The following is a 21,411-nucleotide window of genomic DNA, read 5'->3' as shown; positions in this document are numbered from 1 at the left end:
ATGATTTTCTTATATATTTTAATGAATTAAATCCTTCTCAAACCAATCAAAATGCTGGATTTTCATAGAAAATATTAACTACATTAATATTTGATGACATAACTATGCCCTTATTTGGCTTATTACAATACAATATATATTACACTAAAATATACTATTAATAATATCGTAGCGATCTCGGTTAACGCAGGCTGGCGCATCACACAGGGCAAGGGTGGGCACGAACCCGGGACCTCTCACACTAAAGCATAGTGCTGATACCGCTGTACTAAAGAGCCGGCTCCTTTGCAAGGAGCGTATATCAGGCTTATGTCTCTGTGTAATTACGTCACCCACCAGCCATGTTGCTGCCTTCCCCCGTGCACGCTACAATATAGTTATAATATAATATTTGATAATGTCTCATTGAGAATGCCTGTCTTCTGGGGAAATGCTGCCTAAATAATTTCTCCTAGCTCATTTGACACTATAAATAAGCAATCCTGTTTGTTTTTTTTTAATTTTTATTTCTGGTTTGCTTCCAGCTCTACAATAGAGTTCAAAGGTTAGCATTTGTAACATCTTACTGATGTAAGTAGTAACAGGAACATGCTTATTTGTCTGACATGTGAGATAGTGGCAAGCATGTTTGTGTGTGTGGGAGGGGGGCAGTAGTAGTGACTATAAATAACCTTTGAAGAATGTAAACAAACTGGACCATCAACATAGTCTGTATTAAAGAAGGTTCAGCTAAAGGAAGAATGTAGAACAGACACTATATATTCACATTTAACACTAACATCTTAACTACAATTAATAAGGAAAATATGAAATTGTTGCAAATGTAAAAAAGTTGCTTTCATGTTATACCTTTATGAATACATGTTTAAATAAGTTCCCCACCCTGCAGTCTGTGCTGGTAGAATAAATCCTAGTTATTGAAGCCAATCAAATTGAAATGACACTCACCTCAGCAAAATGGATTTCACCCAGTGTGCACAGAGTGCTTTATACAGATGCGCTCTGCTTTACACAGCAGTAGAGACACAGTCAATTAATTTTTGTCTCTTAACTCCATTCGCTGTTGCTTTCTGCTTTTGGTAAAAGTGACAGCACACAGATTCAAGATAAAAAAAAAAGGTTGTGCATGGCATTTTTTTGTACTGCGTATTACACTATTAAAGGACTGACTTGAAGTCACACAGAGAACCAGGCATATAGGAGATATAAAATGTATGGCAAGCAAATTCAAAGGGTAAGGTCTTCAGTATTACAATGAATTAATCACTGGAAGTTTAGAACGATGCAATTCTATTGACCTTTCACACAATATCTAATCCTTTTAATACTTAGTTAGTCAAAAAAAGGTATTTGTTTGGCTGTAAATCTTTTAGTTTTTATGTTGATAATGTTGTAATTGATAATAAGGTACATTCATTATTTTAGAATTCTTATTAGCATTTTGCTTAATATCGAAGAACCATCTGTCCAATTGTGATGCAACTTTAGCACAAGTTTGAATGTATCATAATCTAGGGGTATATTGAGGTTGTGATTTTACATACAGTACATGAAGTGAACCGCTTGTCCAATTGTGATGCAACACGGTAATGTAGAACAAGCTTTTGAGTGTTTCACAATGTGAAGGGGAATTGGGACAGTCTGTCTCATGTAACTAGAATTTGTTCAATTCTAATGAAAGTTGCAAAAGACATTCTTGAGAGAATTGTAATCTGCGGGTATATAGAAGATGTATGTCTATGTCACACATTTGTACACATGCATACACTGCATGTAGCTTGTTTTTGTAGTCATGTGTGAGTCTCCTCTCTCTCTCTCTCTGCTCTACAGGACACTGCTGGACAGGAGCGCTACAGGACCATCACCACTGCCTACTACCGGGGCGCTATGGGCTTCATCCTCATGTACGACATCTGCAACGAGGAGTCTTTCAACGCTGTGCAGGACTGGTGAGTAGCGCTCGCAGAGAGCTGTTCAGTACACACCGTCCAGTTCAAAATCACCTTTCAATGAGACTTCCGAGTGGCACATCCAGTAAAGGCGCTCCACGTGGAGTGCAGGATGTGCTCTATAGCCTGGAGGTCGTCGGTTTGAGTCCAGGATATTCCACTGCAGACCATAGACGGGAGTTCCCAGGGGGCGGCGCACAATTGGCCGAGCACCGCCCGGGGGGGGAAGGGCTTAGGTTGGCCAGGGTGTCCTCAGCTCACGGCACACCAGCGACCCCTGTAGACTGGTCGGGCGCTGCGGGCTTGCCTGTAAGCTGCCCAGAGCTGCATTGTCCTCTGACGCTGTAGCTCTAGGTTGGCTGCATGGTGGGCCTGCAGAGTGAAAAGAAGCGGTCAGCTAACAGCACACGTTTCGGAGGACAGCGTGTGTTCGTCTTCGCCGCTCAAGAGTCAGCGCAGGGGTGGTAGCAGTGAGCTGAGCCTAAAATACAATTGGATATTTCAAATTGTGAGGAAAAATAGGGTAAAATAAAAAAATAAATAAATAAAAAAAATTTAAAAATCCCTTTCCATATGTGAGGCTATCGCCTCACAAGCCAAATTTGAAAATATTAACAGGAATTTCTTGTAAAATTATACGCACATATTTGATACATTTCTGTTTTTGTTTCCCTGAACTAAAAAAGAGCTTCCATATGGCATTAATATCATAGCCCACGTAGGCAGAGGAGGGTTGCTGTTAGTTTACAGCGTTACAGAGTGGACAGAAAGCTTCAAAGGGGAGGAGGGCTTAGCCAATCACTTCAGTTCCTTAGCTCTCTCCACCAGGCCACATTGCCTCCCGGTCTCTCAGCTATATCCACAAGGTCACACTGCCTCCCAGTTCCTCAGCTCTAATTAAGCCTCACTGCTTCCCAGTTCCTCAGCTTTAACCACTAGGCCACACCTACTCTCAGTCCCTTAGCTCTAACCGTTAAGTCTCCCTGCCCCCCAGTCCCTCAACTCTAACCACTAAGCCACATCTACTCCCAGTCCCTTAGCTCTATTCATTAAGCCTCACTGCCTCCTAGTTCCTCAGCTCTAACCACTAGGCCACACCTACTCCCAGTCCCTTATCTCTAACCGTTAGGCTTCACTGCCTCCCAGTTCCTCAGATCTAACCACTATGTCACAGTGACTCCCAGTCTCTCAGCTCTAACCACTAGGCTACACTCCCTCCATTTCCCTGCGCCAGGTCATGCTCCCCAGCTTTCCTCAGCTATAACCACAGGACCACATTGTGCAGCCGGTGTCCAAGGTTTGCCTCTCAGTAATGCTCTGGCCCGGTCTGCCCTCAAGCTGCTGCCGGTAACAGCATGCTGCTCTGTAGCTGCAGGTTTCGAGAAAGCAATCTGGTTGAATAAGGTTATTGTTCAATGTGTTCACCATTGCAGCAACAGATAATCCCTCTTGTACACAATCACTTCTTGCACCTGGAGTGGGGCTTAGCCACTAAATAAATCAATTGTACCTCTCTCTGACCTCCTGTCCTCTGCTGTCTGTGTGTGTCATCTTTCTACCTATTGTAGTCCTTCTATAAGTCAGAGATCTCAATTTGTGAAAGTTGTAATGCGTGAGATTACAAGAACACTTATATGTGTCATCACTGTTGGATACGGAGCACCCATTCTGTACTAATTATAGTTAAACAGATACAAAAACAAGCATTGAACAGCGACATAAAAGCCTATCAGTAATTCACAATAAATAAATAAATAAATACAGACAAATATATAAAAAAGTGTGCTAGGTTTTAGACAGGTAGGTGACATATGTTGTCACAACTCCACAATATATTAATGTAATAAACATTATAAGCACAGATCAATACAGTTTATCAACAAAGTCCTCAGTAGCTGCTGCTCATAAACCAGTTCCCTGGTTCACATTCACTCAAGTAGTACTGCAGCATAATGTGAACATTACAGCCCTGTAATCTATATTAATAGGATTGTCTAGACTTCTTGCATATACTATTTCTGCTGTACATTGCCATTGAATTTAGTTTTAATTGGTATAGAGTTCAGTATGCTGACATCACTGCCTGAATGGAATGGATGTTTTGTATGGTGCAAGCATGAGAGTGTGACACAAGGTCCAAATGCTTGAGTCTCACAAGTCACACGTGTTACTTGAGGTATATGTATATGTTTACAAGCAATACACTATAGTAAAAGATCAACAGTGCTTAAAAAAAGGTTATACGTTTGTTTGTACAACAGAGGTCTGCTGAGTTATTCTGTGTACTGATGGCAAAACACTATCAGAACCAAAGAACAACCACAGCATCCACGCTTATAAAAATTGTACACAGCAAATCAGATTCAATATTTTATGCATGAAATGGTTACAAGTTTTGGATGCATTCTTGTCTGTAAAGTTTGAAAAAAATCAAACGTTGACATCTACAGTATATTAAAATGTTCTGCACCATAGTACCATGGCCTCTCTAGGCTGCATACAGTTGAAACCACTGCCTGGCTAACCAGGTAGGAAATGTGTGGTTTGAAAGTCAGCACTCGGATTGAATTAATATCCCATTAATAATCTGTCCATTTATGACATGTATTTGCTTCAACCTTGAATAAGTATCAAGTCATTATGAACAGACGCTTATCTGCACTCCCAGGGACATAAATTGGATTTTGATTAAATTTGGGGCGGCGGATATAAGACAAGACAGAGGGTTAAAAACAAAGTAATAACATTTTCTAAAATTACTGTGAGTCATTAATTCATGGGGGGTGGGGGGGGGGGGGTGAACATTTGAATACAGAACAATATTGACCTGGATTTTATTTTATCATGCAATTAACTGGAACCCCTCCTCACATTTTAATTATATTCCCATTTAACAATTATTCAAATTAAAAGAACCCATCATTTATTAAGAAAATACCCTTGAAGGCCAAAGTAAAAAAAAAAAATTTTCTTGCATTTAGGTATAGTTGCATTTAATGTCCACATAATTGATAATTGCCACAGACACTATAAAGCAAATTGAAACTGAATTGTTGGGTACAGATTAATAAAACCTTAGACTGGGAAGCACATTTGGCAGATTTGGCCAACTCTGAGTCTTGTCACACTGAAGTTCATAGGATTTTTGTTCTGGTTACAACTTTTTCAAGCTACCAAGCCCACGAAAAGGGGAATTGGTGTTGATCAGCTGCTGGTATCTGTGTGGATTGATGTGAAAAGTGTGAAAAGCAACAATCATCATCAGTCTAAGCAGCTGTTTCTTGACTTGTTTCACTTGGAATGGTAATTAGCCCAAGCAACACCAATGATCCTCATCTGTGGAGAGTTTATAATAATCGGTTTGTGCAGCACGAGAGAGGGAGAGAGAGAGCGAGTGTACTATTACTCATTTTTTTGTGTGGGGTGCAATCCTACCGCCCCAATAAAAAGGCCCCTTAATATTAATGTGGGCAAGCAAATAACAACCTAAAACCTCTTAGCATGTTAGTTATGGTAAGTAGGCGACACCGAGTTCACTTCCTTTAATGATTTTTTCTATTAATTAAATTTGACTTAAATTACCTTCATTTGCAGTTGAATTGTGCTTCTGTACATGTATACAGAGAGAGTCGTGGTAGTGGCTTTAGCTAAATGATTATTGATGTGTTCAAAGAAACTGCAAATGCATGACCAAACTTGGGAATTGTAGGGTATTGCAACAACTATTCTCATTCCACTCCTCTTATGTTTTTGTACAGATCTAGACACACTTTGTGTTCTTCATCTTGTTGAAGAATAGGCATTAAACGGGTTGCAGCTAATAAAATGATTCCACAATTCGTAGCTCTTGGGCACTTCCATTCACCATAGGTCTTAAATGTGCAGTTGTGAAAGAACCACATATTATTGCAAACGTGTATTTAAATTTTAAAAGGTGATATCTACTACTTCAAACTCTCTGTTACTTTATACTTGCACTTCCTTGGTCATGTAACCTGGAGGGAGACACTGTCCCCACCCCTTCAATGGCTTCTTTTCTGTCATTAAGTGACCAGTTGTTACTGTAAAGCCTCCCTCTCATTAAGGACAGTGTGATGTCGAGATAATGAGATAAATTAGCTCAGGATCTAGACATCATTTTTTACGATTTTGTTTCCCAATGTCCTCCAATGAGTCACTGTAAATTGTCCCATCAGATCACATTCAACCAGCTTCCCCCACACACGTGGTTTACAACCAGTGCTTTTACTCCAAAGACACAGCTGAGATTAAATGACCTAGGAAGTATTGCATCATGTAGGGTTCTGTATGATAGAAGGGGACATCCAGAAATCTGACTTCTCCTAGGGTGACAATCATCTGGTATCGTACATCATCCTACACTTGAAGACATTAAAAAATAAATGTTCATCAGTGAATTTATAATATTTGGTTAAATAAAAATAGTAAAACAGCATAGCTAATCTTAATATGAAGTCATGTGCATCAGATACAATCAGATACAGAAACATTTCCACATCAGTATAAAGGTCTTTAAAAGGTGGACATAAAAAAACTAAATATTCTACAAATTAACATTACTGTTTTTCAGGTAAGCATTTAAATATTTAGGAACATTTGTTGTATAATAACACTAGAGAAACTGATACATTTTGAATGTGACAACACATTTTCTTTCTGCTTTTAATACATATTAGTCATCTTTTAATACAGTTTAGTCATGTAATATCTTGAAATACCTAGTTTTAGACAGTGAAATGCTGTGAACTAAGCATATTTTTTATCGTGAAAAAAACTACAGCCCTATATAGGCCTGACTGCAGCTAGATAATTAGAGTGAGACTGAGCTGGAACACAGGAAGGGATTTGGCACCTGGGAGCAGTAGCAGCATTTCTTAATTACATACGGTTGTCTTTGAAATGACCCTGTGTTCCAAATGTAATTCAAAAATACACACAAGGAACCAAAAGATATTCAAAAGCAGTGATAATATTATATTTAAGATATGCTTTTTCCCTGCTTCTCCCAGGGCGACCCAGATCAAGACATACTCCTGGGACAACGCACAGGTGATCCTGGTGGGAAACAAGTGTGACATGGAAGACGAGAGGCTGGTCCCAGCCGAGAAGGGGAGAAGCCTTGCAGACCAGCTGGGTGAGTCCATCGAGAGGAGGAAGAGGGGGGTGTATGGGGGACCCAGCTGGGTGAGTCCATTGAAAGGAAGAAGAGGGGGATGTTTGGTGCACAGCTAAACTTCCTTCCTCGAAGACCCGTTACCAAGGGTGACAGTTCTAAACATTATCATCCTGGCACCTTGAAAGATGGTCCCAGTTTTTTCATGTCTGTTCTTTAGAGAATGTAAAATCAGGATTCACCCAGCTCAGATTAAAGCACTGTATCATTTCAAGTGCTGTAATCAACCTCAGAAACCAACCTGTCAAATAACACGTTGAAAGTCAGTAGTGTTTGACAGCTGACAGCTATAGAACCCTGGAGTGACCTAACACGTAATGTATACTTATGAGCACCACTATGACAAAGAATTGATTGTTTGAAAGACTAAACAAACAGAGAGCACTTGAAATTTAAATCTATTAAAATTGCTATGCGGGGTGGTGAAGGTTGCTAGTGTAAACAAACAGACAAACTGATAATATAGTCAACACAAACCTCAGTTTCAGTTGCGGCTGGCAATTGTAAACACAATGTCTCTATATTTGACTTTTGATACAATAAAAGGGAAGAAATACTGTTAATCTGAATACCGTACACCTAACTAATGGTACATTGTTGGTGGTGTTGTGTTTAGGTGACTGTGGCAAAGTGGTTTGCAGTGCGCAGGTGTAGTGGTGATGTGATTATGAAACAGGAGACAAACAACAAAGTTCACGGTCCAAACAATATGTTTATTTATAATCCTGGTCTGGTTAGCACAAAGAATAATCCTAGGTAATACACAGCAATGTGTGTGTTGCACTGTTCCAAAACAACGGGCTGCAGTCCCGAAATAATAAGATGCAGTTCCAAAGAATAAACACAGTAGAACACACACAAAGACACACACACAAGTCCAGAGTGAGTGCTAAAGTGCTCGTGGTGAAATACAATTTATTCGTACATAGTTGTGAAGTGTCCAGCTTTAGTGCTGGCTTTTAGCGACAGCTCCGGATCGTGTTAGCCGTCTATTAAGAACAAAGAAGTAGATTTTAGGCACGACAATAACAAACAAAACATTCGTGGTAACTCATAGTACTCCTTTCTCGGTTCAGCTTAACAAAAAGGAACATATCACCTAGCCACGTCCGCTTTTGTACACCCCCTTGGTTAGCGGTTGCCACATCGCTTTCCGTCTGGAGCGATGACTTGATGTACCGTAGCTCCTCCCCCTTTCTAGATGGCCGACTTCCACCTAACTCTTGGAATGAATTGTCTGACCATCCGGTCCGGGGCACTCTGTTCCCTTTACACAGCAACCTCACAGGTCAGGAGGGAGGTTTATAACCAAGATTCATTCTTTCTCTGTCACAGTAACCTTGAGAGACCAGATTGTGACCTTCAAAGCAGGTATTACTGATCGTCTGTCTTAGGGCTTATCTACCTCTCACATCACAGACAAAGCAGGCACAAAGTGAACTCTGGAGGCGGGTTTTAACATGTAAAATGTAATCTAGTTAGCCGTTTGGAGGGTGGGGGGTGTAGGTGTAGAGAGTCAAAAAATACTGTTGAGTATCCAGTGGACTAGAAAGCTTTTTCGTGTGAGCCTGTTAAAATCTCTGCATGAATTCACCTTAGTAACTGTTGTAAAGTGACTAAGCATTCTTTATTGGCTCCCAATTGCTCTGCTCTAACCACTCGGCCCCCCTGACTCAATCATTTAGTTTTTTCCCGCAAATACGAAATAGCATGAAATAAAACGAAATGCAACATATTAAACTAAATAAAACGAAGTGCATATATAAAAAGAAATAAAACGAAAAATCATTATAAAGCAAACATAGAATGACATTTTTAAATAGGGAGGTTTATACAAAAAATACTTTAAATAGGTACTTGCAGTCGTAGTTGTCAAGGCTCAGCCATTACCATAGACACGGTCTGAATGAAAACAGAAGCTCTGACTAGCACTTGTGCACATGTATAATTTGGAGCGAATCGTTTGGGAATTCAAATTGTGATGAAAGAGTAGAGACGTTTGTCTCTAAAATACCTAAACTGCACATAATAAACAGGGGATGTATGCAGCTGACAGTGAAAATATGGCTTGTTTGTTCATATTTTGAATTAGTATGCTAATTCTTTGTTTTATTTCAAGTGGTGCAAACTGTGCACTGGAGCAAATGCTGTTGTGGTTTTGAATAAATTTGAATGCATGAATCTGCTTTGCTTCACGTTTAAATACTGAGAAACCCCAAGCTTGTTTTGTATGGAGCCCTGCTTCAGTGCAATGGGATTGAAATACGGTTTCTGTCATTTTTTTTAATGGGTAGATTTCTGTATGTGCAGTTATTGTGACCAGCCCCACAACAGTCTAAATATATACATTTTATCTTATTGTATTTTTATAGAGGGCATGGGCAGTATTTATTGTAAATAGGCAGTTCATTAAAAATAGTGGTGTAGTTAAAACACTATGTATACTATACTATTATTGATATGCATCTATTTGAGTTGTTTTATTCATGTGTATTTGTAATAATACAAAATAAAATGAAATTTATGAAAAATAAAACAAAAAATTATAAAAAATAAAAATAATTTCACGGGGCTCTACTCAACTCTAACCACTAGAGATGAGTAGAGCCCCGTCCACCCAGTCCCTCCACTCTAACCACTAACCCACACTGCTTCCCAGTCCCTCCTGTGTAACCACTAACCCACACTGCTTCCCAGTTTCTTTGCTCTAACCACTAGACCACACTGCCTCCCAGTCCCTTAGTTCTAACCAGTATCTCACACTGCCTCCCATTCCATCATCTCTAACCATTATGCCATATACTGCTTCCCAGTCTCTCAATTCCAACCACTAGGCTTACTTGCTTGTATTGATTTCTAATTATATTCTTAAAAAGAACACAGTGTTCACAGTGTAGCTGGACTGTTATCTGAATTTACTGCACATCTTTTTTTTTTCCCCACATTGATCCAGCATCAGCATCCCCCTGCCTCCTTCATCAGCTTGACAGGCTGCACTAAAGCAAGCAGGCTGGAGACTTTCATCTGGCAGGTTGCTATGACAGCACTAGCTCTCAGCCTAATTAGTTGACTGACTGATGATGGCATTTTATTAAGAAAGAAACACTCACTCCTGTCTGTACACACACTGCACTAGTCCAAACAAGCAACAACCTTCTTCTGTTTTGAACCCAGTCTTGACCAGCTTACCACTGTAGTACTTCTTTCTAGGTCAAGTATTTCAGAATCTCCCCCTAACACAGTGGTACTCACTTAACTTATTCAGCCCTGTCCTTGTACCAGCCTCATTTGTTGAACTGATCAGTTCAGAGGTTTGTTCCAACCATGCCTTTAATTGTGAAAAATAAATATAAGGGTGAATCAATTATTAAGCATAGGTTATTGGGAGTAACAGATTGTGGGGATGCATTCTCTGTACACCTTCTGTAGTCCATCTGTTTGTCACACTTACATTTTTACATGTATCTTCTTCTGCACTGGATATCATATCAGTACTAATATCCCAGCCTACTCACACAGGACTTATTCAGAGTCTGTCTGAGACATTGGCACTACAGTAGCACTCCATTGGTTCTGTACCTTTGGGCAATGATAACACAAGAGCAAATCTTTCTTTGGTGGTCTCCATTCAATGTACTGTCTTTCATAGTCTAACCCTCTATACAGATAATGTAAGAAAGGTGTTGTGGCTAATGAGCTTTTGTGGCTGTCTTTGTGGGTTTAATCTTGTTCAAAAGACTGTACTGCAGATTCCAAACAGCATATATCTGATTCAAGACGATCCTGTCCCTGTGAAAATCTATAGTCCATTGATTGAGCTCCACTGCGAAACATACTGTTTGTCAAAGGTGTATTGCTTCATATAGTTTAAATGTGTACTTACAGTATTATGTGAGCAATTGTGTGTACAAGGCAGTAACTGTCCTTGAGTGGATGACCCCATGGATGACCTTTCCTATTTCAGGTCACTGGTGGGGGGGGGAGGGTCAAGATGGGGTCATTGTGAAACTGAACTACCTACTTTACAGTGTCTCATTTTGATGGTGGTTAGTTTTGCTGTTTTGCCCAAACACTCTGTTTGTAGAGTTTTACTTTTTCATTGAAGTGCAGTAAGATACGTTATATACAGTGGTTTGCAGAAGTATCACCCCCCTGCAAAGTTTTCACATGTTGTTGGCACCTGGGCGTACGCCATAACGCTTTTAAATTAGACTTTACATGTAGAATCTACACAAACTACTCCACGTTGATAAAGTTAAAAAATGCATATAGAATTTAAATAAATAAGATTAACAGAGAAAAAACAGATTAATCTCAGTTGCATAAGTATTCAACCCCTTTGCTACTGCAGCCCTAAATCAGCTCAGGTGCAAATTATTTGTTTGAAAGGTCACACAATTAGTGATCAGCCTGTGTGTACTCAAAGTGATTTAACTTGTAGATAATTTCCCTCAGGTATATAAAGACTTTCAAGCTGCAACTCACATAGTGATCCAACAAAGCAGCCATGAAGACCAAGGAGCTTTTGAAACAAGTCAGGGATAAAGTGGTAGAGAGGCACAGAGCAGGAGAACGGTACAAGAAAATTTCAAAAGTGCTGATTATCCCTCTCGTCACAGTGAAGTCCATCATTAAGACGTGGAAGATGCATCATACCACCCAGACACTACCCAGATCAGGTCGCCCTCCCAAACTGAGCAGCCGGGCAAGCAGGAAACTGGTTTACAATGTCACTCTGAACCAACAATGACCTTGAGAGATCTGCAAAGTTCTGTGTCTGAGATGGGAGTCAGTGTTCACACATCAACAATAAGCCGGTCCCTACACAAAGCTGGAGAGAAAATTTGAACTTTTCGGTCTAAATTACAAGCGTTGCATCTGGTGCAAGCCCAACACTACACATCTCCCAGTCAACACCATCCCAACTGTCAAGCATGGTGGTGGCAGCATCATGTTATGGGGATGCTTCTCTTCAGCAGGGACTAGGAAGCTTGTCAGGATAGAGGGGAGAATGGATGGTGCAAACTACAGGCGAATCCTTGAGGAAAACCTGTTTGAGTCAGCCAAGACTGAAACTGGGGAAGAAATTCACATTTCAGCAGGACAGTGACCCAAAGTACAAAGCCAAAGCCACACTGGAGTGGTTGAACAAGAAGAGAATTAATGTTCTTGAGTGGCCCAGTCAAAGTCCTGACTTGAATCGAATCGAAAATTTATGGCGAGACTTGAAGATTGCAGTCCATCGACGATCCCCAACAAACTTATCAGAACTGGAGCAATTTTCCTGTGAAGAATGGGCAAACATTTCACCATCCTACTGTGCAAACTAGTAGAGACCAATCCAAAAAGACTCATAGCAGTAATTGCTGCAAACGGTGCTTCTACCAAGTACTGACTTAAGGGGCTGAATACTTCTGCAACCAGTACATTTCATTTTGCACATTTTCTTTTCAAGTTTCGATGACATTTAACCTTCTCTTCATATAACAGTGTTCAGTTTAACCATTACAGCTTTGAATAAAAAAAAGTTTGTTTGAAAAACTGTGCATACATTATTTGTAATTCAACAAAATGTGACATTATTGGTAGGGGGTGAATACTTCTGCAAACCACTGTGTATATATGTTTGTGTGTGTAGATATATAATTATGCAAAATATAAATGCAAGCAGAACAAAACTCTGAGCTTATTTTTCTCAGTTTTAGCCATATTCAAGCTGGCAAAGTCGTTGGATGTTGTTGGAACTTTACTGGTATAATTCAAGTGATACAGCCGGTATCAGATGCTTTGTATTGTAATTATTATATGATACAAAAAAAAAGATACCAGCTGATTTTTACAGCACACTCACTCTTGGCAAAGTCACTTGTGGGCATCCGCTTAGACTCTTTTTGGGATGGATATCAGCTCTTTCATGTTGCTCTTGTAACCCTGGTCTCTGTTCCTCTCCCCAGGGTTCGAGTATTTCGAGGCTAGTGCCAGAGAGAACATCAATGTAAAGCAGGTCTTTGAGCGGCTGGTGGACATCATCTGCGTGAAGATGTCCGAGAGCGTGGACACGGACCCTTCGATGGTCAGCGGAGCCAAGAACACCCGGCTGACCGACAACCCTCCGCCCCTGCAGCAGAACTGCTCCTGCTAGTGACCGCTCCCCAGCCTTTAACCTCTGACCCGTAACAATGTTGTTTACGTTTTGGGGGGGAAGGGGGGATTGGGATATTTCTGATGATTCAAAGAGAAAAAAAATCACACTTTATCTAAAGAGTCCTTTATAAAAGATTTATAAAATATACAAAAATATAACTCCTTGTACCCAGTATCTTGCTTCTGTAAGATAGTTATCCATGGTTAGTCACCTGGGGTATGTTTATATGTATTTAACCACTTTGCATCTACCCTTACGGTAAAGTTTGTAAAATCCCATTAGGATATCATGTAGCTGTGTATTAACTTGAAAAACCCATCAAAACCATAAACAAACCACATTACCAGCAAAGGCAATGAATGAGGTACTAATATTGCAAATGATAACAAAATGGTACCACAAAATAGTACTGCAATAGATTACTGGTATTGCTTATTGATACCTCTGTGCCACCAGTGGTACTGTATGTTTATATATGAACATGTTACCACTGTGGTGCCCTTCTACCAATGGCTTATCCCATAGAACCATTGCATTGCCACGCTACAGTGATCCCTTAATTAAATTCCACATGGGTTATTGTATTTCTGATTAGAAGGAAGTTGTCAGGGGATGGTGGGGAAGGGATTTTCATTTCAAATCCAGATTTAAGCACAAACACGGGATCGGCTGACTGGAGAAGCACAAAAGTCATTGGAAATCAAAGGGTTATATTAGCTTCTAATAATTACCCAGAAGAGAAACGGTCCCTTCTCATCGCACTTCCGCCGTCATCTGTCACACAATTAGTATCTCCTGATGAGGCGTAGCGAAGCGGAACGATGCCTTTCCACAACGCTGTGTTAATTAGTCCCCATCTTTTAATCACCTAGCGGTTCATTTGCAGTGCAATGCAGCATGTCCATCTTTCATACAGGGCTCTTAAAGTAAACCTGTGCTGAGGTTTTTGTCACTTGAATTCTTAAGGGATTGTTAAAAAAAATGATTTATTTATTTATTTATTTATTTATTTATTTATTTATTTATCAATCAATCAAATCTACTGAAGGCTGTGTGCCTGTGATACACTGCTGGTTGCACAGACCCTGATGAGCACTAATCGCCGAGACAATCTAATGTTACCTCAGGTAAGGTAGTCCAAGATTAGAGCTAATCAGGGTCTATGAAAGCAGACAATAAAGATCCCTATTCAAAAAGCTTTAACACATGTTTTGATGAACGAAACAGTAAACAGGGTCAAATTGTGACATTTTGCTTTTTTTCTGATGTTTGCTCTCATTCTCAGTCTTGCTATCAATTTATTTTGTATCTTTCTTTGAGCTTGCGTGAGAATCTTAACTGCCGACAGTGAACACTGACTTCCTCATCCCATAACAATCTATTGAAATTACATTTAGAATGCTGTAGAACACTTTCATGAACTGCATTTAATTCATCAAAACAAAAAAGTATCTAAATAAAGTTCAAGCTTTTTGAGGGACCCAGGGACGCGGTGAAAACATAATTGAGCGTCGGTCACCAAGATGTTTGTTTTTTCTTAAAACGGGTGGCTACTTATTTCTTTGGCTTAGTTCAGGGGACCACATATACAGGTATTACTGTACTTATATACTAAATCTATATCTATACAGTTTAGATTCTGAAACAAGAAGTTGGCAGGTGTAACCACTAAAATTAACCTACACATTCTAATCATAATAACTCATTATCACAGAGAGGTAGGGGCGACGACACAAATATCTTCATGTATAAAAATACAACAACAAAACAGCTGAACATTGATGAAGGGCACAAATGTTTGTCTACTTCACTTTTAGTCTCAGAATAAAATTGATAGTATAGTTTTCACTACCATAGCTTCAAAAGCTATCCTTGCTCATTGTGTGAAGAGAAGGTTGGGTGGGTTTATTTGTTGTTTACAGTAATGTTAATCGTATAATATAATGAAAAATTACGTGCATGAAAAATGTACACTTTAGACATTCCGTCAGCATCTATATTTTAAAGCGTGAAACACTGCCACTTATGATAGGACTGGCAATTCTTATTCACAGTCTACAGGTTGTAATGTGTCTTATCAAATACATGTAATGTGTGTTTTTGAATGCATAGAATGGTTATTGGTTATTGTTAAATGTCCTTTTGTTATTAGACAGAGGGACCAATCGTTGCAGCTAGCTTACAACTAAACTGAATAAAAGAAAATGATCTGTCTTTAAGAGCAACTTGGTGAAACATACCTATTCTTGTGGTTTAGAATCACTTTGTATATAATTTTCTGTTTCAGTTATCACGTCCTTGTGAGTTTTTTTTTTTTTTTAAACTCATAAGTCAAAAGTGTCTCTTTGGCCTCTATAGAGTTCTCAAACATGTCTTCTCTTCAAGTACAGATGGTACACCGGAGTGTAACCATTAACCTGTCTCCCTGCAACACCCGATTGATGTAAAAAATACCACATTTGTTCTATGTGACATTTCTCAGTGATGTGTTTCATACATCCTCGTACAGCAGCGTGTTGCACTCTGGTGTACCAGCTGTACTTGTGAAGACATGTTTAAGAGCTCTATTGGGGCCACAGGGGTGCTTTTAAATGACTGAAAAAGAAAGTATATACAAAGTGACTCTAAGCAAGAAGACAAATACATTTGTTATCAGAACTATTAATTGTTATCTCAAAACCCATGCTCTTTAAGTCTACCAGACTAAAAACCCTGGACCATTCTGCCAATAGTCATGATTTGGGCTAACAAAGAATCGTATGTCATTTAGACCAAATCAGATCTATCAAAATCAGATGTTTAAACACCTTGGATAGATGAACAGTTTGAAACATTGAAACCATTTTGAAACCATTAGGATACTAATATAATACCAGTGAATTAATCTGAAAAAACACTAGCAGTACCATAGCAGACGACATCTTTACCAGCAATAGCAACACAATGCATTTGTAACAATTATTGCACAGTGTTCCTGATGCACTAGCATACTGTCAGGTACTGATAGTGTACCATGGACATGGCATATGCATTGTTTGTTTATTCCATTGTGATGTCATTGGTGTGTCAAAATGTAATACCACCCATACCACTGCAGCTGCCCTTGTGGCACCCCTTAGTACAGAACCATTGCATTGCCATTGTGGTGCCATCTTCAGCTTCATTGCCATTGAGGATCGTTTGATGTGGGTATAGGGAGAGCTGGAGTCTGGCACTGTCCTTTTTCTAATAGCTATACCACCAGCCTTTCACAGGAACTTTTGTATATACCTCTTTTTTGTGAAACGCGCAACTGTATTTCCTAATTAGCTGTTTTTGAATATCCAGTCTCTAGTTTTGTCCTTGGATTTGTGTCTGTGTGTCTTGTGGGATTATGTCTTGTAGGAATAGTGCAATGCATACTTCTCAGACTCGGGCAGGGTGGTGCTGTGGGGCTTTTTCTTTGGGGAGAGGGCAATATTTCAAAGGGTTTATAAAAAAGGGGAGTTTATTAAATGTGTAGCATGGTTAGTTGAAGAATATATATATATATATATATATATATATATATATATATATATATATATATATATGAATAACCAAACTCCTAGCAGGAGAATTGAATGGATTTGTGTCATGTCTGCTAATTCCAAAACAAATTACCTCTTACCAGAGGGACTTAAATGGGCCAATATGTGCAATATTATTGTGTGTGTGTGTGTGTGTGTGTGTGTGTGTGTGCCTATGAATGGGATAGTAGTTCATCTTGTGCTCAGTGTGTGCTCAATTTTATTCGATTTATGGGTTTTTAATATCTCCCCTGCCAACAGCCCAAGAGCGACGGATTCAAGCATGGATTTAAAAATTCAAGGCTGAAACCCAAGCCAGGATGACGTGCAAGTCTAAATTAATTATAATATATATATTAAACAAGCCTCTTTCTTTGTCTGTTTGGCTCGGGGCTCACCAACTTGTGTGTTTAAAACACCTTTTCCCTTGTTGAAAATGCCTGCTGTCATGAAAAGAGGCTTCAAGATAGGTATCTAACCCTGCTTATTTGCTTAAGGGAGTCACGGGGGGTGCTTCGTAGAGGTCCTAATTTTGGGTGAATTTATGGGTTTTTATCGCAGTCATTGGTGTTTGCCACTTGAGCTGGAAAAGATTAATCTGCCTGACAAATGCATATTAAAACAACTATGCCATTAGCTTGTCTTTCTGCTCGCTGCAAGATTACAGCACTGTATATACTGAATCTTCGAACACAAAAAGTCAGTCTATAGATGAACTACAGAGCCATTAGTCACAGTAAAAGACTTCAGTTTATAAAGTACTATGAATACTATAAATTTACTGCTGCATTAACTACTTGAGGCTGTCTAACAGTCTGAAACCGAGTAGTAAATTATTTATTAGCGGTAGTTAAGTAGTACAACAGTGACCAATAAGTCATATTTATATAGTGTGGTTTAAGTATGATATTGTTTGCTAATACTACTGGGATCCACTAATCCCTGCTTAATTTGATAGACTAATGCTCTGAGGTATTAAAAATGTAGTTTATTGAATTTCCTGTTTGAAATTCTCAGTACTGTACTGTCTATATACCATGCGCTGGCTCTAGGATCCCCAGTACTGTGTTCTCTGTTTTAAATATGAGACTCGTATCCAAATTCAAAGTTAATGTACCTACTAACCATCCCTTTATGTAAATTTTAAAAGAAATACGATGTTGGACTATTACCAGTGCTTGTGAAAAGGCTGTAGAGTATAGGCAGTGAGCCTGATTTTCAAAAAAATGCTAAAATATAGGCTCATTTTAAGCTAATCTCATTTTACTATTTGGCGTAGTATGGAGGAAGGCCAACGTGGCCTTTTTACTCCATTGTTCCAGCCACGTCTTTTATTATCACATTTGCTTTGAACGGGTACTTAATATCCTCAACCATTTAATTTTATCTATAGTATTAGAAATTTAGGGAGATTGGACATCCAGGACCATGTGAAGCCCAGCCAAAAATATAACCACATGACGACCCAAAAGAAAGCATCTTTGCTAGCCTCTATTGGTGACACACATGCTGTATTGACTGTAAAAGGGCTGTTCCTGGCCTTTGTTATTAAACTTGTGACACATTCCACTCTTATTTCTAAAACACATCGCACCTTCCATTTAGAATGTCACTAGCTCCTTGTAAATAAACGACTCAGGAAACTTTGTATGCAACTTGGGAATACAACTTGCTAAGAAGATTGCAGAGGAGGATTCGAAGAGTAAGCCAACTGTTTCATGGAACAGTATGTCAAGTGTGGTTCTGTAAATCACAGAATTGACCTTTTCTAGTTTTTAATTGTAATATCGGCAAAACACAGAAGAAATTGAGGCGAGCCATAACCCCACTGAAGGAACTGTTTCGGTTTTAGTTACCCACTCATGACCTTCGTCAAGAATGGTCCATGAAATATGGGCACTGCAGTTATCCCACCAATCGGGATGGCAAAATAACCTACGGACCATGGAGTATTCCGTTTAAATAACAAGTACAATATAACAAGTGCAACGTATTGAAAATACGTTTAGATTTAATCCTAAATTAGCTTGTCGATGCAGTGTAACTTGGAACCGTGTGATTCACCGTTGATTCGTCATTCTGTTGTTGGATTTGAATGAATGTAAGATCTGGTAAAAAAGTTTTCTTTGTTTTTTTTAGAAAACACAATTGGCAGTGGTGTTTAATGCAGGTTGTCAGCTTATTTTAGATGTTTTACTAAGACTGACATTGTACTTTGTGCATTGTTACAGCAAACAGATAACTGGTTTGTGCTCTTACTTTGCAATCACTTGGAAGGATTCTGTAATAGAGAAAACTACAGTTTAAGCTTTTTAGTTGTGTAAGGCTGGTAGTATGCTTTATAGAATGGGGTTGGGCTATGAGTAATTGGATTTAGACTTGGTATGATGGTATGGCTGACATGTACATGTCACATTAAAGAAGAACTAGTCTAGAAAGAGCAGGGTTTTCATAAAGATTCATCTTCTTTATCATTCATTTCCATGACCCTATTCACAATGATCCTGGTGTAACAGTGAAAACATCCTATTTTTAATGTTGGTATTTTTAATATTTTAGTTATATATGTTTATATGTCTGTGTGCATACTTAGGGGGTGGGGTGGGTATATTTCATATGCAGTTGTTTTTTAATGCAAGTAACTGTATCATCTTCTGAATTCTTAATGGCAGGCTGTTGTAGTGTGCTTAAATTACAGAAGTAACAAGGGTTGGATCATTTCAATCTGAAAGCAAAATAGGTTAGCATGGGGTTTAATTAATTGTTTTCAACTGTATATAATAATCTTGGTTATACAGCACAAGTTGGGTGTTCCAAAATGTATTTATTTTTCAAGTTTCATAAGGCCTATTGCTGCTGTAATGTCACAATAGAGGCTTCGTCAGTTCCAAGTTCCCCACAGCAACGGCACTTTTGAATCTGTGAATCAATAATAAATCACTTCATTAAATCTAGTGTCATAAGTAAATGGTTAATTACATGTGGGGTAAAAAGAAAACATACAGGATCTTTGTGGTTAACTCAAAAATAATAATCGATTTAATACAATAATAAGTTACTCACTTAGAAACATTGTGTAGCCCAAAAAACAACAAGTGCTGACCTACTTTCTTTTCCAGATTTCACACTGGTATTAACAGAACATTGAGGTAGTCATTAAAACTGTACAACAAAGGTGTTTTTTGTTTTTTTCTGATACCTATTAATAGGAACATATTTTTGATGTGGTAAACTTTCTTTCTAATCACCCTGTATATACACACTAGCTTTCAATGCCACAAAAATCTTCAGGTGAGAACTGGACACTGGAGGCAAAGAAAGTTCTTCTTACAGGTCAGTTTAGCCTCTGAAAATGAAAAAAAAAAAAAAAAAAATCCTAACATTGGTATCTGGAGTATAACATTCTGTTGTTATAGAGGTGTTGTCATAACATTGTAATGGTGAGTATTTGTAATGTATATGAAATGTTGTTATATTAAATTTAAAGCATGTATATTTATTTAAAAATAAGGTCTTAGTCCTGAAGGACCAATGTAGCATTCTTCACAGCTTCATAAAGGTGACATAACACTAAATATCTATATTCATAATCACTCTGACACCCCACAAAACATGCACATAAGTATTCATAACACGTTGTCATACAATTTGCTACAAACCAAATGTACTGTCATTGAAATTGCAGCCTTTCAAGTGCAAGCCTGGCACTCTTACCCATTTACACTTATACCGTCATTAGTGAAATCTATTCAATAGTATTGTTTGCTAGCATTATATTAAGAAACGTCATGACAATACATTTGACAAAAAAGAAATACTTCTCTGCATGTTGACTTGAATGCTACGTATTGTCCCAATTCAAATAAAGCGTTAATGGTTATGGTTTAAAGTTAGCATTTTAAAGTTATGGATGAAGCCTTTTTCATGATCAAGCTGTGGATTTTTATATATATATATATATATATATATATATATATATATATATATATATATATATATACTGTATTAGCAATACCTGTTCAGATATTAAAAGATTTTAAAGTCACTTCTGTTTGTGCTGCTTCTACAGCCCAGCTCTTTTGTTCTTGTGAAGTGTAACAGTTGAAGCGACGGGTCTGTGTTTCAGTGGTAGATTACTATGTGCATTTTAGAGATTGAAGAACCTGTATCTTTATAAAATGACAGTAATGATCAATAATAATAAAATTAAGTGAAAGTAAAATATGCTGATGAAAGTCAGTTTCCTGTGTCTTTATTGTATTCTTTATTGAGAATTTAAAATAGAGGGGTATCAAGACCAAGGGGGGGTTTACTCCACTCAATGATAAATATATATTTTTTGGAAAGGCCTTGAAACAAGCTATAAAATGAAACTAAGGTTACTGGTCTAAGCCACGTGGAGAAAAAAACTGGTCAAAATATTCATCAAGGGGGGCATTTTTACCACTTATAAAAGTTTCTCATAGTAAAAGCATAACAAAATGTAATAAAGCATAGTGGAAGCATGGTAAAGCATAGATAAGTGTTGTAAAGAATAGCAAGGTATGGTAAAACATTAATAAACATGGTAAGCCA

The 21,411-nt window shown here is 38.4% G+C and overlaps 1 protein-coding gene across 1 annotated transcript in view; it reads left to right on the top strand.

The window, feature by feature from the left end:
• LOC117410076 (ras-related protein Rab-3B-like) overlaps positions 1–21,071 on the top strand; it is a 44,801-nt gene extending 23,730 nt beyond the window's left edge. The window contains exons 3-5 of the mRNA XM_034016469.3: positions 1,831–1,949; positions 6,980–7,104; positions 13,098–21,071. Coding sequence (XP_033872360.1) covers positions 1,831–1,949; positions 6,980–7,104; positions 13,098–13,285 — 432 coding nt within the window. The 3' untranslated portion in view covers positions 13,286–21,071. The remainder of the gene's footprint in view (positions 1–1,830; positions 1,950–6,979; positions 7,105–13,097) is intronic.
• The last annotated feature ends 340 nt before the right edge of the window (positions 21,072–21,411 follow it).

Source organism: Acipenser ruthenus, chromosome 10 (assembly GCF_902713425.1).
Source record: "Acipenser ruthenus chromosome 10, fAciRut3.2 maternal haplotype, whole genome shotgun sequence".
Classification (NCBI taxonomy): Eukaryota; Metazoa; Chordata; class Actinopteri; order Acipenseriformes; family Acipenseridae; genus Acipenser; species Acipenser ruthenus.
The sequence above is the reverse complement of the archived record's forward strand: the minus strand, read 5'-3'. Positions and strand labels throughout refer to the sequence as shown.